The sequence below is a fragment of the Dendropsophus ebraccatus genome, chromosome 7 (assembly GCF_027789765.1).
Source record: "Dendropsophus ebraccatus isolate aDenEbr1 chromosome 7, aDenEbr1.pat, whole genome shotgun sequence".
Taxonomy (NCBI): domain Eukaryota; kingdom Metazoa; phylum Chordata; class Amphibia; order Anura; family Hylidae; genus Dendropsophus; species Dendropsophus ebraccatus.
Window position 1 is genome coordinate 88,175,898 of NC_091460.1, and position 14,562 is coordinate 88,190,459.

A 14,562-nucleotide genomic window follows, 5' to 3' on the forward strand; every position below is an offset into this window, starting at 1 on the left:
AAAGCATGAAAACAAAGAAGAGCACCTCCTAAAAAAAATAAATGTAAACTAAAAATTAGCCCCCATTTTCATACCACAGTACTTCCCACATGCTTCTGGAGAAAATGTACAGATATCTGACAACAGAGGTCCATATGGTTTTGCCTTCTCTAGCATCAGCATAAGGAGGGCCTCTTTACAAAACAAAAACAAGAACACAATTTCAGGTTTCAAAAAAAAAAAAAAAAGATAGCCTGCTTTATAACTTGCATTGTCTGTTCTCCATTAGAGCAGCGGCAGGACAGCAGTAAAAGGCTTGTGATGTAGGAAAATACCTGAAAATTAGGAAGAAAATTAGGCTTTCCCAAGTTACACATGGTAGCAATGAAGAAGAGAGCAGAAGGTTGAAACAAAGTCGACACCTACTAAAATACCTACTGGTTATGTTATGAAAGATCTATTGGTTATGCACCGGCTTTAAGCCCACTGGTGGAACTAATACGCCATGTCCACAAAGTTCACTTGGTGCTGGGTCTATTCCTCCCTACACTAGCAAACTGATGCTGCTAAAACAGTAGATGTCTGAAGTGAAGGTAGACCAATTGCTCTATGTTTACCGGGGCACCATTTGGTATGGATAGGGTTAAATGTACCAGTCACTAGTAACTAGTGAAGGTGTAACCAGGGCAATGATGTAACATCCTTTTTGTCCTAACCTGAGCAGCGAAGTATTGGTGCATCTTCACAATGTTTACAAACAGTAGTCACATGTTATACAGAAATTACAGGAATGGGTAATGGTGATTCTGCACCCGGAATAGACGGGTTACCGTATGAACTGTATAAAGAACATAGGGAATGGTTGTTACCCATACTGCTGGAAGTATTGAATGTCTCATTGGAGGGGGGGAGGCTCCCAAGCTCCATGGGGGATGCCGTGATTACATTTATTCTAAAGCCTGACAAAGATAAACTTGAAGTTGAGTCATACAGACCAGTTTCATTGATGAACACAGATGCAAAGATTTTTGCAAACATTCTAGCAATGAGTCTGCAGAAATGTATTGCTGACCTAGTACACGAAGATCAAAGCGGTTTCATTCCAGGTCGGATGACAAAAAATAATGTAAGGCGATTATATGAAAATATGCTGTTAGTGGGGGAGCCAGAATTCCACTCCATCCTGTCATTGGATGCCACTAAGGCAGGGTGGAGTGGGACTACTTATGGGGCGTTTTGGAGAAATTTAGTTTGGTAGCTCTGTATATTAATTGGGTGAGATTATTGTATAATAATCCTCGAGCTGCAGTGCTGGTTAATAGTGAAACATCAGAGTTCTTTCCATTGTTTAGAGGTACTAGGCAAGGGTGTCCCCTCTATTCTTTGCCCTGAGTATTGAACCCTTAGCATATTTAATAAGGATTGATCTAGAGATTGAGGGTCAATCCCCAGGGTTATGAAACTGGTTCAAGAGGTCGGGAGTTTCTCAGGGTTGAGAATTAATTAAGGAAAAACTATTTTGATGCCCCTCAGTAACAAACACCAATTAAGTTTTCCTCCTTTAAAGATACTTGAGAAGGAAGCTAGTTTTAGATACTTGGGAATCATGGTATCCAGTAAAGTGGAAGAATTTAATGAATATAATACAAAGAAGGTTTTTGAGGAGGTAGAAAGAAAGAGTATTATCTGGTAGAGACTACTATTGTCTAAGCTTGATAGGATGACGTTGTTTAAGACAATATGCCTTCCTAAATTTTTATATGTTTTTGGGGTAGCACCAATTTGGATAAGTGAGAAAAGCCTCAGAAAGATAAGATCTATAATAATTTTTTTGATATGAGGTAGAAAGAGGGCTTGAATAAAATTAGATATACTTTCTTTGCCTAAATCGGAAGGTGGCCCAGATATAGGAAAATATTTTCTAGCATCTCAGCTTTTTTGGTTGGCGAAAGGATGTTCAGGTAACTTTTAAGAAAGGTCTGGGTAAGGAAGAGTGGCTGAAATATAACGTATATGAGAATTTAGAAAGAGAAATCTGGAAAAAGGGTGAAAAGAAGGGATGGCCTTAGTGCCTTATGGTGCAGGCCTTAGTTAAAAAATGGGAGGTCATTACACTTCTATGGGGGAAAGAGAGGTTTGAAGAAGTGAAGAAAATTGGGGTTATACCATCCTTGGTTAGGGCAGGTATTATGAATATTGGTGACGAGATGTATCAGGGTGAGATTAAGAAATGAAATAAAATATAGGACAGTGCTCCATAGCGTAGTTCAGACAGGGCTGAAGTAGTGAAAGTAAGCACATAGAACTCTCATCTGAGTAGGTTGTGCTGGTGTAAGGCTCAACTCTTACTGATATGTGAATGAACCACAGCCACTCCCGACTAATCCCCACAGGGATTAAAGACAGTCAGTATCCTCCTCTGCTCCAAGAAGGGTAAAACAGGCACAAGTGCAATATAAGGTGAACTAATAAATCTGAAAGTGGGGACTAAGGTTAAAAAAACTGTAATAAGATGGTTGTTTTATGTGCGCCTAGTGATAGTACGTAACTGGAATAAATTAACCGCACCTGGATTACAAGTATGGGAACAATATATAAGGATGCATGAAATGTATAATGTATAGTTTTGTGGAAGGGGAATTGGACATAAGTAGGGATGGTCTGAACCTGCCGAGGTTCGGGTTCGTATGAACCCGGACTCTCGGCAATGATTCCTGCTGTCTTAAACCTCCGTGGAGAGGGTGGATAAAGCGGGAAGACCGCCTGAAAAACTGGGATACAGCCTATGGCTGTGGCTGTATGCCGGTTTTCCAGGCGGTCCTCCCACTGTATCCACCCTCTGCACCGAGGTTTAAGACAGTGGGAATCATTGCCGAGAGTCCAGGTTCGTACGAACCCGAACCTCGGCGGATTCGGACCATCCGTAGACATAAGGTATATAATTACAGTTAATTTTTATTTTTATTTTTTTTGTAAAGAAAATATTATGGCAAGTTTGTATAATAATTATAATAAAAAATAAAATAAAGATTAATTAATTTAAAAAAAGGAATAGCTGGGTAATAGCTGCTGTGTTCATGATTAGGGATGAGTGAATTTACAGTAGTAGCAAAACAAAGCACTAGGCTCGATGGTTGGCTTCTCAGTCTGCTGCTTTGTTGCACTAGGAGTGTAAATTTGCTCATCCCTATTCATGATGATGAGTATGTTCTGGCTGGGGTGAGTGCTCATAATTCTATATATATTGCACAGATTATGAGTATCATTATATCTACACTTTATACTTTACTTGTATGACATTGTGATTGTAATAATGTAAGCTTATGTGTATTAGATTGATGATCATACTATGTACTTTGTGTTTACTTGCCATGTTTTTCTGATGACATCTGTCACTAATCATGAAGTCACTAATTAGAGGAGGCTGCTTGTTTCTAATAAAGATGGGAACTATTTATGTCATTCTATAAGGAGAAAAAGAGACATGGGTGCACATCCAAAATACTTGACACTGATCCACTGCATCTCAGCACAATAAAAACTTAAAGGACAACTCCCACAAAAATTTTTTTTTGCTCATTTAACACACATTACAAAGTTATATAACTTTGTAATGTGGTTAAATACCCGGCCTGGCCCCCTTCCCCCACTTTCGGACCCCCGAACCCCCACCCCGGAAGTTAAGGAATGTATACATTACCTATTACGATCGTCACGGTCCTCTTCTCCGGGGCGGCATCTGGTGACGACGACGTCAGAGCCGAGGGGCGGTCCGGGTCTTCTTCCTCCTCGGCGTCTTCATGCAAAGTGAATGGGGATGAAAAGGCTGCTGGTGCACATGCGCACCAGCAGCCTTTTCATTGGCTGGAGCGCATCACATGGCTTCCAGCTTGCTCAGCCCTGATTGGCTGAGCTTGCTGGAAGCCATGTGATGCGCTCCAGCCAATGAAAAGGCTGCCGGTGCGCAAGCGCACTGGCAGCCTTTTCCATCCCCTGGACCCGGAAGTTGGAGACATCGCTGGATGGCGGACGGCGGCGACGGAGAGGCGGACGGCGGGCGAATCGAGTGGCGATCGTCACCGGAGAGATGGTGAGTATGGTGTCTGTGTGTGTCTGTGTTTTTTTTTTTTTTGGGGTCCCGCGGGAGTTGTCCTTTAAAGGGGTTATTCAGTGCTACAAAAACATGGCCACTTTTCTCTAGAGACAGCACCTTTCTTGTCTCCAAATTGGGTGGGGTTTTGTAACTCAGTTCTATTTAAGTGAATGGAGCTTAATTGCAAACCGCATCTGACCTGGAGACAAGAGTTGTGTTATCTTTGGAAGAAAGTGGCCATGTTTTTGCAGCGCTGGATAACCCCTTTACCATCAGGAGTTAGTATACATTAATCAAAGTGTATAAGCCCACAAACCACTTCACAGTTCCTGGTTCATGCAGTGAACTATTTATACCAATTTTTGTTTGCTTGAAAAAGACTTTGTTATATAATGTTCAAACGTAGCTTTCACATATGGTTGAATAAACCACGGATTGACTTTTTTACTACTGTATTAGGAGTGTTGATTCATCTTGCATTATTTTTGGATTACCTTTAGAGGTTGGTGTATGAAATACAAGCACCCACTATTTTATGAAATACAGCAGTGCCTTGGATTACGAGCATAATTTGTTCTGGGATCGTGCTTGTAATCCAAATCACTCTTAATCCAAAACAAATTTTACCATAAGAAATTATTGAAATGCAGACAATTGGTTCCACTCCTAAAAAATATTAATTATTTTTATTCTGAATAACAGAAATAAAGAAATTTAACAATTATATACTGTACAGAATAGCAATCAGCATGTGGAGTATAATGTGTGTAAGTGTATAAAGCTGAGAAAACAGCAACAGTTTGTAGATGCAGGATGGAACTGAGAACAGTAGAGTAGTACAACAGGCTAGAATATAGAAGCAGGGCTGCTGTCAGAGGTCTGTGTGGTCCCATGACAGCAATTGGGAAGGGTTTTTTTTTTAGCATGGACCAATCAGGAAGTAAGAATCCTGAGCTGTGCAAGAGGACAGTGACAGACACTATACAGCAATGGCTGAGAATGGCGGAGTGTAAGTGCAGGCGCAGTAGAGCAGCAGTGTGTATAGTTGAGTGTAAGTGCAGGCACAGTAGAGCAGCAGTGTGTATAGCTGAGTGTAAATACAGGCACAGTATAGCAAGAATAGAGAGGATGGGAAACACAAGGGCGGAAAGAGATTGCAGGGAGCATGCAGGAATGAGCAGGGCAGATATGGGCACATAAGAGCAGCACTCTCTGTCCGGGGAGAAAGGGGTTACAGCTATGGAAAGATTACTTCCACAGTCCTGTCCCCTGATACAAGCCCCAGCCTGAAGAGGATCTGCTATGATTTGGAAGGTGAGGGACACTTCCTGAGTCAGAGTACAGTTCTGTAAACCACCCTGTGCAGACAATGCACCTCCCCCACTCTGCCTCCCACCCAGAGAAGGGAGCTCTTCAACCAAAACAATGCTCTTTCACCAAGTTAGAATTTTGAAAAACTGTGAGCTCTTCTTGCAAAATGCTCTCAATCCAAGTTATTCTTAAACCAAGGTACCACTGTAAGAGGCGAAAGATTTATGCAATCTGAAAAGAAACCAGAGTATTGGGTACCACTGTACACAGTGCCACTTTGGATGTGGATAACTTTCTAATATAGGCTATGTTCACACAACGTAAGTAAATTATTAATGATGGCCGTTGTTGCTGATCTGCAACACGACCGTGATTAATCCTTTACCTACATTGTGCTGCAGCTGAGGGAATCCCGGCCGGAGTGTATAAACTGTATAAGTGTATAAAAGTCCCGGGATCCCTAGCGCCTCCGCAAAAAAACTGACATTTCAGTTTTCTGCGGCCACTATTCAATGAATAGTGGCCACAGAGAACCTGTCCGTTCACGCAATGGAGCGTGCGGCTCCAGCCGCACCCCCCATTGTGTGTACTGAGGAATTGGGATACGGGTGCACATTGATGCGCCCGAATCTGAATTCACTAGTAGTAAAGATCATCCGGCCGGTACTGCAGTGTCACAGAACGGCCAGTGTTTTACTAAGTGGAAACATTTTTTCTTCACACTGACAAGAAGTTGTGTGGTATTGTCTCAGGAACTCCCCAACCCCTTCTTCTTTCCAGAAATGATGCATCATCCCCTGATGTCTCAGGAGGCTTAGTCTAAAGGAGTACTCCGACATCAGGTAAAAAAAATAAGCATGCAGCAGAAGCATGTAGCATTGCTTACCAGTCTGCCCCAGTGTGTGCATACTGTGGGAGGGGAATAGGCAGAATGGGAATGCTGTAATGGAGAGCTGAGGGAAAGCAACGCATTCTGGGAGTACTGAGCATCTGCTGAACCAGGAAGCAGTGAGAGATGCTAGAAAGGAAATGATTAGATAACCACAAAACATATGAGGAGAGATTTATCAAACATGGTGTAAGGTGAAACTGGCTCAGTTGCCCCTAGCAACCAATCAGATTCCTCACATACTCTTTGGAAAATGAAAGGTGGAATCTGATTGGTTGCTAGGGGCAACTGAGCCAGTTTCACTTTGCACCATGTTTGATAAATCTCCCCCATGGAGTTTTTAGTGATTTCAGAGCTAGGGCAAACTGGTAAACAATACTATACACTTTTGCAGCATTTTTATATTTTATATTTTTACCTGATGTTTGAGTCCCCTGTAATGGAGGTATTATTATTGAGTGGAAGGCCATTGTTTTAAAGGGTGGCAGCATTAGTTAATGGAAACCAGTATACTGCGGAGAAACTAAGTTGGCACTATTAGGGAGGTGGGGCAATAACAGGGCATCACTTATTGGGACACATTAAGGGGAATTATTACAGAATGGAGGTACCAAGGGAGTGTGGGTGCTTAAAGGGATAATTGTGTGGGGGGCACTATGGTGGGCACAAATCTTGAATGGACTCTAAATGGCATTATTCCTGAGTGAGAGGCAATAAATACTGGGGGGGGGGGGGGGGGGGGGGGTTATGAAAATGGCCATTATTATTAGGGGGAAAACATTACCAAGTGGGTGGCAGGATAACTTTGAGAAGGGCACTAAGGTAGCACCAATTTATGGGGGACAGTTTTACTGTGTTAGGGGGGCATGCAGGGAAACAAAAAGTACTGTGGGGCACTTCTACTATGGGGTAAAATGTAGCCACTACTTTTGTGAGGGGCAATATGGAGGACACGTTACCATGTGGTATCCTAAGGGGGGAGGGGGATAAATATGTTTAGAATAAGGAAGTATGCCAGGTTCATTGAAATTAAGAGAGCAGTGGTAAGGACAGCACGGTTTTCCAAGGATGACTAGTACCTAAGGGTCTTTCTTCAGCTATCATACAGATCAGATGGATACCGAGGAAGCAAACCGTTACTGACGCATTATTTCTGTAGAAAAGTGACAGGACCCATATACACTGTATGACAAATACAGTGACAATGGCTTGTATACTGTAAGGGCAACATTTCAAATTCACTAACACCATATAGGTTGAGATCTGTGAATAATAAATAATACAGCTTCCTATTAACATTTACACTCATCTTTTTCAGTTTCCTGGAGGGCAAATTGGCTGTGGAGCCTTATGAGTTTATGGCTTATATGAATCTTCAATGACATCTAGAAATACCTTGTTCATCGATGTAGAGCAGCCATTGTTTGGTCCAGTTTTCTTCTAACATAATATAACAAAATAATTAAAATTGCAAGTTTCCATGACTTACATGGAAACTAAAAGTCTTATAGTTACCGCTGATTAATTTTTCTTAATGTTCTTCCTTTTTTATTTTCAATAGGTAGGTACTTACATGTACAGCATACACTGTTGATTTGTAATTTAAGCAAAAATGCCATTTATCAATGACAATGTTAACATTTTTTTTTATTAGAAACTACCAGGCTTACAGACCCTTCCTATCTCTCTGGGATTAGAATCTCTCCAAACAGGTGAACAAGTGCATGGCAACATATATGTGACAAGGAACAGAAGGAAAGGTAACAGGAATACACACGTATCCGAATGAATGTGTATATAAAAAAACACAAAATGTAATGTAAGGTGACACAAGCAAGTAGGTCAAGAGAGAAGTGCAATATGCAGTAGCTGAGCAGGTAATACACTAATATAAATGTATGGTAAACAACCTGCATTCTGGTAAGAGATGCCAACATACTCCCTGAATATACCGTATCTGCAATAGATAAAACGAATGCTTCCATGCTACATATAAACGCAGGCTGTTGTCGCACCATAAAAATGTTAATTACAATATTGTAGGGCAGCAAAATGATGTCAAACACTAAGTATGCCAACAGCAGTGCGTCACTTGTTGCATCAACCCTGGCAATGTAAACCTGCACCATTACCATCACAGTGAAACATATCCGAGTATATTAACAAGAAAACAACTATAAACATGAAATGTGAATCAATCTAATGCAACTAAACAGAAGGCAGTGGTTTCCATGGCTCATCTTATGTCCAATGTAGCAAAGTGATCAGCAGTCACACACACACCATATCTACAATACACAGATGTTGACGTCCACAAGGCATCTTCATTTATACAACCACAGATGATGAGAAGAATGCTGCCAAGCTTCCTTCTAACAAAATGCCTGAAGAGTTAATGGGCAATGTGTCCAAAATATGCAGTCATATAGATAGATAATAGGTTTGGTGAGCAAACTGTATAAGTGATCTGTTCCTTTAAGACTAATATTATAAAGACATCCAGATTATGGGGGGCTGTTATTATATAAAGAATATGTCTATATCTGTGACAGTGAAACATTTTTTCTTTATTAGGAATGCTGCACAAGAATACGTCATGTGTTACAATATTGTAATGAGGATGACGACGATGATGATGACAAATTAGAAATATTTACAATATAGTCCTATAATGTTACAACTTGTAAAGCACCCCCCTTTACAGCAACAGGGCTAAGTGTCAAGGTGGTGCTTAAAAATGGCGTGATTCTGTCCGCATTGCAAGCGTCAATTTTTTCATCATACTTTCTTTTCCATTTTACTTTATGTGGAGTCTGACCCGCTGTTGGAACATTGTATACTATACAGACTATAAGATATACAGCACAAGACAAGCAGCTTCTTACACAACCCTGTGAGATGAGACTGAGCATGGTGCCCTGCAGTGATAATGCTGGGGGTGTCAGTATAAAGTGGCAGCTCCAGTCACTGCCACACACTGGATTCATGGCTCATGGACTGGTCTTATGCTTATGGCAGTTGCAGACATTTCCTCTGCTGTTCTGACACCTGATAGTAAGTGTCAGTCCTTGTTCTACATGGGAATAAATATTAAGTACAAAAAAGTCAGCAAACAGCTCTGATAGGGTGTCATGTGCAATGTCTAGGTCCATCAGAAGACTTTTGAAGCATCTGGCACACTCATTTGCACACCATAGCCAGGGCACTATTATACAGGACACAGGTGGGGTGTACTTTTGAAGCATCTGGCACACTCATTTGCACACCATAGCCAGAGCACTATTATACAGGACACAGGTGGGGTGCACTTTTGAAGCATCTGGCACACTCATTTGCACACCATAGCCAGAGCACTATTATACAGGACACAGGTGGGGTGCACTTTTGAAGCATCTGGCACACTCATTTGCACACCATAGCCAGGGCACTATTATACAGGACACAGGTGGGGTGCACTTTTGAAGCATCTGGCACACTCATTTGCACACCATAGCCAGGGCACTATTATACAGGACACAGGTGGGGTGTACTTTTGAAGCATCTGGCACACTCATTTGCACGCCATAGCCAGGGCACTATTATACAGGACACAGGTGGGGTGTACTTTTGAAGCATCTGGCACACTCATTTGCACACCATAGCCAGAGCACTATTATACAGGACACAGGTGGGGTGTACTTTTGAAGCATCTGGCACACTCATTTGCACACCATAGCCAGGGCACTATTATACAGGACACAGGTGGGGTGTACTTTTGAAGCATCTGGCACACTCATTTGCACACCATAGCCAGGGCACTATTATACAGGACACAGGTGGGGTGCTTAAAGTTGCTCCATTTCAATGAAAACCAAATACCTCGGGGAAGATCAACTTGCGGATGCTCTCGGCCAGTGTGTGCAGGTAGACCCTGGTGCGGCTGCTCTTCCTCTGCGGCGGCTCCTCCGTCAGTCTCCTCTGCCGGACAGTGGTGTCAGTGCAGATCGGCGGGGGGCCGGCGGCCGCAGCACTGCTGCCCACCTCTTCGTCGCCCTCCTCGGATCCCTGGCTCTGTGTCAGCATAGAGAAGGGACATTCTCCCGACAGCTTCAAGTCTTTCAGCTTGGTACAGAACATGCTTGCGGCTCCTGTGCCGCTCCTTCCCAGCTTCAGGTGCTCTTCTTCTTCTGTGGACGAGGAGCAGCAGCAGCACTAGCAGGAGCCGGACCCCATGACAGGCTCTGGGAAGGTTTCACATGAACGTCTGCTGGAGTCTGATGGGGAGGAGAAGAGCAGGAGAGGAGGAGGCACCCAGGCTGCAGCAGCCACACACCACCTTCTGCACTTTCTAGGGGGACTGACTGGTGTCACCAATTCCTCTGACTGCCAGCCTTCTCCCTGCTGTCTTGGTGCACATGTCCCAGCACTACATACTGGTGTCATAATGAAGCAGTGCTTGTGTTGTCTGGGATATTTCACTATTTCATTGCTGAGCTTTTGCTTTTGTTTCCAATTCCAGCCCAGCATGATGCCAGCATGCAACATTCAATAGCACTATGTTATATATCTAGTAGAGAGGAGTTGTGTTGTGACTGCTCTTAGCTGCTGTGTTGCAGCATGTCACATAACTATATGTTGTTGTAGCAGAGCTCTGATTGTGCTGTGCTTACATTTCACCCTTTCCTGCCTGTGGTTCTGCTTTTGTTTCCAGCACAGCACAATGCTGACATGTTCTGTGCCCCTACAATAGCGCTATGTTCAGTGCAGTAAATAGGAGTAGTTTGCATGTATCCTGTTGTGTTGCAGCACATGTCCAAATCCTTTGTTTAGTATCAGAGCACTGATTGTGTCGTGCTATGACATTTCACCCTTTACTTGCCGTGGTTCTGCTATTGTTTTCACTTCCAGTAGGGCATAATGCCAGCATGCTTAGGGAACATTTTACAGCACCATCTTTTGGTTTAGCAGAGATGGGTTGGTGTTATTCTTGATTAAAAACTTTTCTTTGCTGTTTTTTTTAATATATATTTTTAAGCGCCACAGTGAATTAAGAAAAACTTTTGACATCATAAAGATATGTCAAAAATTTTTATTGGTCAGGGTCTGGGTGCTGAGACTGTTACCAACTGCTAGAATAAGAAGGAAGAAGTGTACAACAATGCGCTTCTCTCCCTGTTTAAAATAAATAATGTTGATAGGCAGGAAGCAAACCAACATTATTTATTCTAATTGAGATGGAGTATTGTGGAAGGACCTAAAGCAGAACAGTGCAAAGATTTTGTTAGGGTAGCTTCACACGCACCGGATCTGCAGCGGATTTCACGCTGTGAGTTTGCAGTGAAATCCGCTGCGGATTCTGGTAAAGCGAATGTCTATGGGGTTACATATCCGCAGGAAAATTGTCATTCCACTGCAGATATGTAAGTTCACACAAACTCGCAGCGTGAAATGCGCTGCGGATCCGGTACGTGTGAAGCTACCCTTATATAAAAAGTATTTTTTATCATTAAAACCTTAAAGTGTCGCTGTTGTTATAAAAATCTAAATCAACAGCAGATGTAAAATAAACCAAGTTGACAATATACATGGAAAACACGGCACCTCCAGTGTTAAGACTTTTTTTTCAATGAGACTAAACACAAGAAGTCTCATGTTTCCCAGGTCATCTGCACGCTCACAGAAAAGGCAGTCATGTGACTGACGGACACATTGAACCATGACACTCTGTACTGGCCGGGACTTCGTGTCTCTTTTTTGTAACCAGCACTACAATAGAAAGCTGCCTTCATGAGACTGGACCTGGATTTCTAAAGATGAGAATATAGTTTTGTCTGTGGTCACTGGTCAGACCTCATATGGAATACTGTGTACAGCATCGGGCACCGGTATATAAGAAGGACATAGCTCAACTGGAGCAGGTACAGAGGAGGGCGACCATGGTCATTAAGGCAATGGGTGGGTTACAGGACCAAGACAGGTTAACAAGCTTGGGGCTATTTAGTTTAGAAAAAAGACGTCTTAGACGCTAAATGATCGCAATGTACAAATATATGAATGGGGACAGTACAGAGATCTTTACACTTAGACCTGTAACCATGACAAGGGGGCATCCTCCACATCTATTCTAGAGGAAAGAAGGTTTCATCATCAGCACAGATGAATAAAGATAAATATGCATAAATGTTACCATATTACATAAATAGTCTGGCAATATAAAATACACATACAGTGTAGACTTTATTGATACAGCCCCGCAAAGATTAAAATACATTCAGTGCTCCTAGAGATCATGTCCGATTGTTCAGCATTGGAATACTGTATTTATTACCACATATTAGTATGAAATTGGAACCACAACTGCAGCTTGTAAGACACACAAAAAAGGGGAATCAGCTTGTCCTCTTCTTTGGACATGCTCCGTTGTGCGCTGTTGGTCAGCATTGGCTAGTCGGAGAAGGCCGGTCGCGTTACTGCGCCTGCGCGGGTTCGGCGTGCAAGCTGATTCCAGCAGCAGGTGGCACCATGGTATGCGGGTGCGATGACAGCCAGGAGAGATGGGGAAGGGCTGTGCACGTTACTATCACGGTGCGGGGACGACGCTGAGAGGACACACAACAGAAGTGGCACGGTCCCAGCTACAGCATTGCGCCGGGGAGTCAGGAGGAGGCGCATGCGCACTTACAGCTAACACTGTGCGGGCGGACAGAGGGCGAAACGGGAGGCAGGAGAGACGGAGACCAACGCCACACAGGCAGTGCTGGCACAATCACTCTAGGCCACGCCTCTTCAACACGGCTACAGCTCAACTAGAGTATGATTTTCTGCCTCAGGAAAGTACAACCAGCGTTGATAAACATACCAGCAGAAAGGACTTCTCATGAGCTACAAGAAGGTGTAAGTAGTTGGAGGGGGGGGGGGGCGTTGGGTGGTCACAAAGTGGGTACAGAGCCCCTTTAAACATACTCAAGGCTGGGGCTGAGATATCCAAGTACATGACTTGTCTAGTGATTCTATCAAGTAAGAGAAGTTAGAAGCTCCTTTATATGCATGGTTGCCTGCAAACATTTAAGAAAGTCTCCCAAGGTAAAGGGAAAATGGTACATCCAGAAACAGAGGATTGCCGCATGTGGTCGCCCTCATGTAGGAAATTATGCAGGATACCCTTCTTAATTTGGCAGAGAATGCAAAGCCAAGTCCCCAGTAATATGAAGAGAATTCTCTTCTACATTGTAATAGTTTTAATCTACCTCACGTCAAGAGAGCCATCCTTATGGACAGATCGTGCAGTTGCGCTGCCTTAACAGTAGTAACGACACTTTCATAGACCAGGCTAATGAATTAGTTGGTAGACTGATGGAGAGAAATTATTCAGAGAGGATAATAATACAAAATGCTAATTAAAATAGCACCTCAATACTTCTAAAGGATTGTTCTTGTGTTGTTTAATATACGGACGTTTTAGGACATTGAGAGACTGGCTATTAAAAACTTCACTCTTCACTGTGGCAATACTCCCTAATGACAGTGACTTCTTTTAGCAAGATAATATGACTGCTACACTGCAGATTTTGTTTTGGAAGGTTTGGAGTAAACATGATAAATCCTTTTAGATATTTACTTACTCTCCAAATTCCCAATTTCTTAATCTGTTCGAGCTTCTATGGGATATGCAAAAGTTTTTCCGCTGTTACTCCGTATATGCTTTACTTGCTGCAAGCTATTCTTTTTCCCGGAATAGGAGTGCAGAGGACCTCATCTGTGGGTGATCAGGCGTTTACAACATGGACAAAAGGAAACGTATTCCAGCAGTCCAATAAAATCCGGTATTTATTGTGTTAATTCCATAAAATCGTTACATACAAAAAACGTAGAAAAATGCTAAAATCATTTAGCATTTTTCTAAGTTTTTTGTACGTAACAATTTTATGGAATTAACACAATAAATACCGGATTTTATTGGACTGCTGGAATAGGTTTCCTTTTATCCATTCTATGGGATATGCTGGGAAAGCAAATCTCATCTATGGATGCTGCCCTCACAACTTATAGGACACAATGGAGAGCTTCTTAATATTATGCAGGTGGTTTAATCTTATTGCTGTTTAGTATATGTTATACCAGTACCAATATATTCTGAAGCAATGTACAGTGGTTTTCATCACTTTTATCAGTCACATACTCAGTTAATGGTGTTCATGTGCTTAACCCTAGCTCTGCACAATGTCCCTTGTGACAGTGCCAACATGTCAAGTGGCACACTCCCTTTGTACACTGTGCGCTAACCGAAGGCTTTACTTCATGATGAGATCCA

General features: G+C 42.5%; 1 protein-coding gene across 1 annotated transcript in view; it reads right to left on the minus strand.

Moving 5' to 3' along the window:
- The window catches only part of GUCY1A1 (guanylate cyclase 1 soluble subunit alpha 1), a 61,096-nt gene extending 50,480 nt beyond the window's left edge, over positions 1–10,616 (minus strand). Inside the window, exon 1 of the mRNA XM_069977866.1 lies at positions 10,131–10,616. Coding sequence (XP_069833967.1) covers positions 10,131–10,388 — 258 coding nt within the window. The 5' untranslated portion in view covers positions 10,389–10,616. The remainder of the gene's footprint in view (positions 1–10,130) is intronic.
- Positions 10,617–14,562: the final 3,946 nt, after the last annotated feature.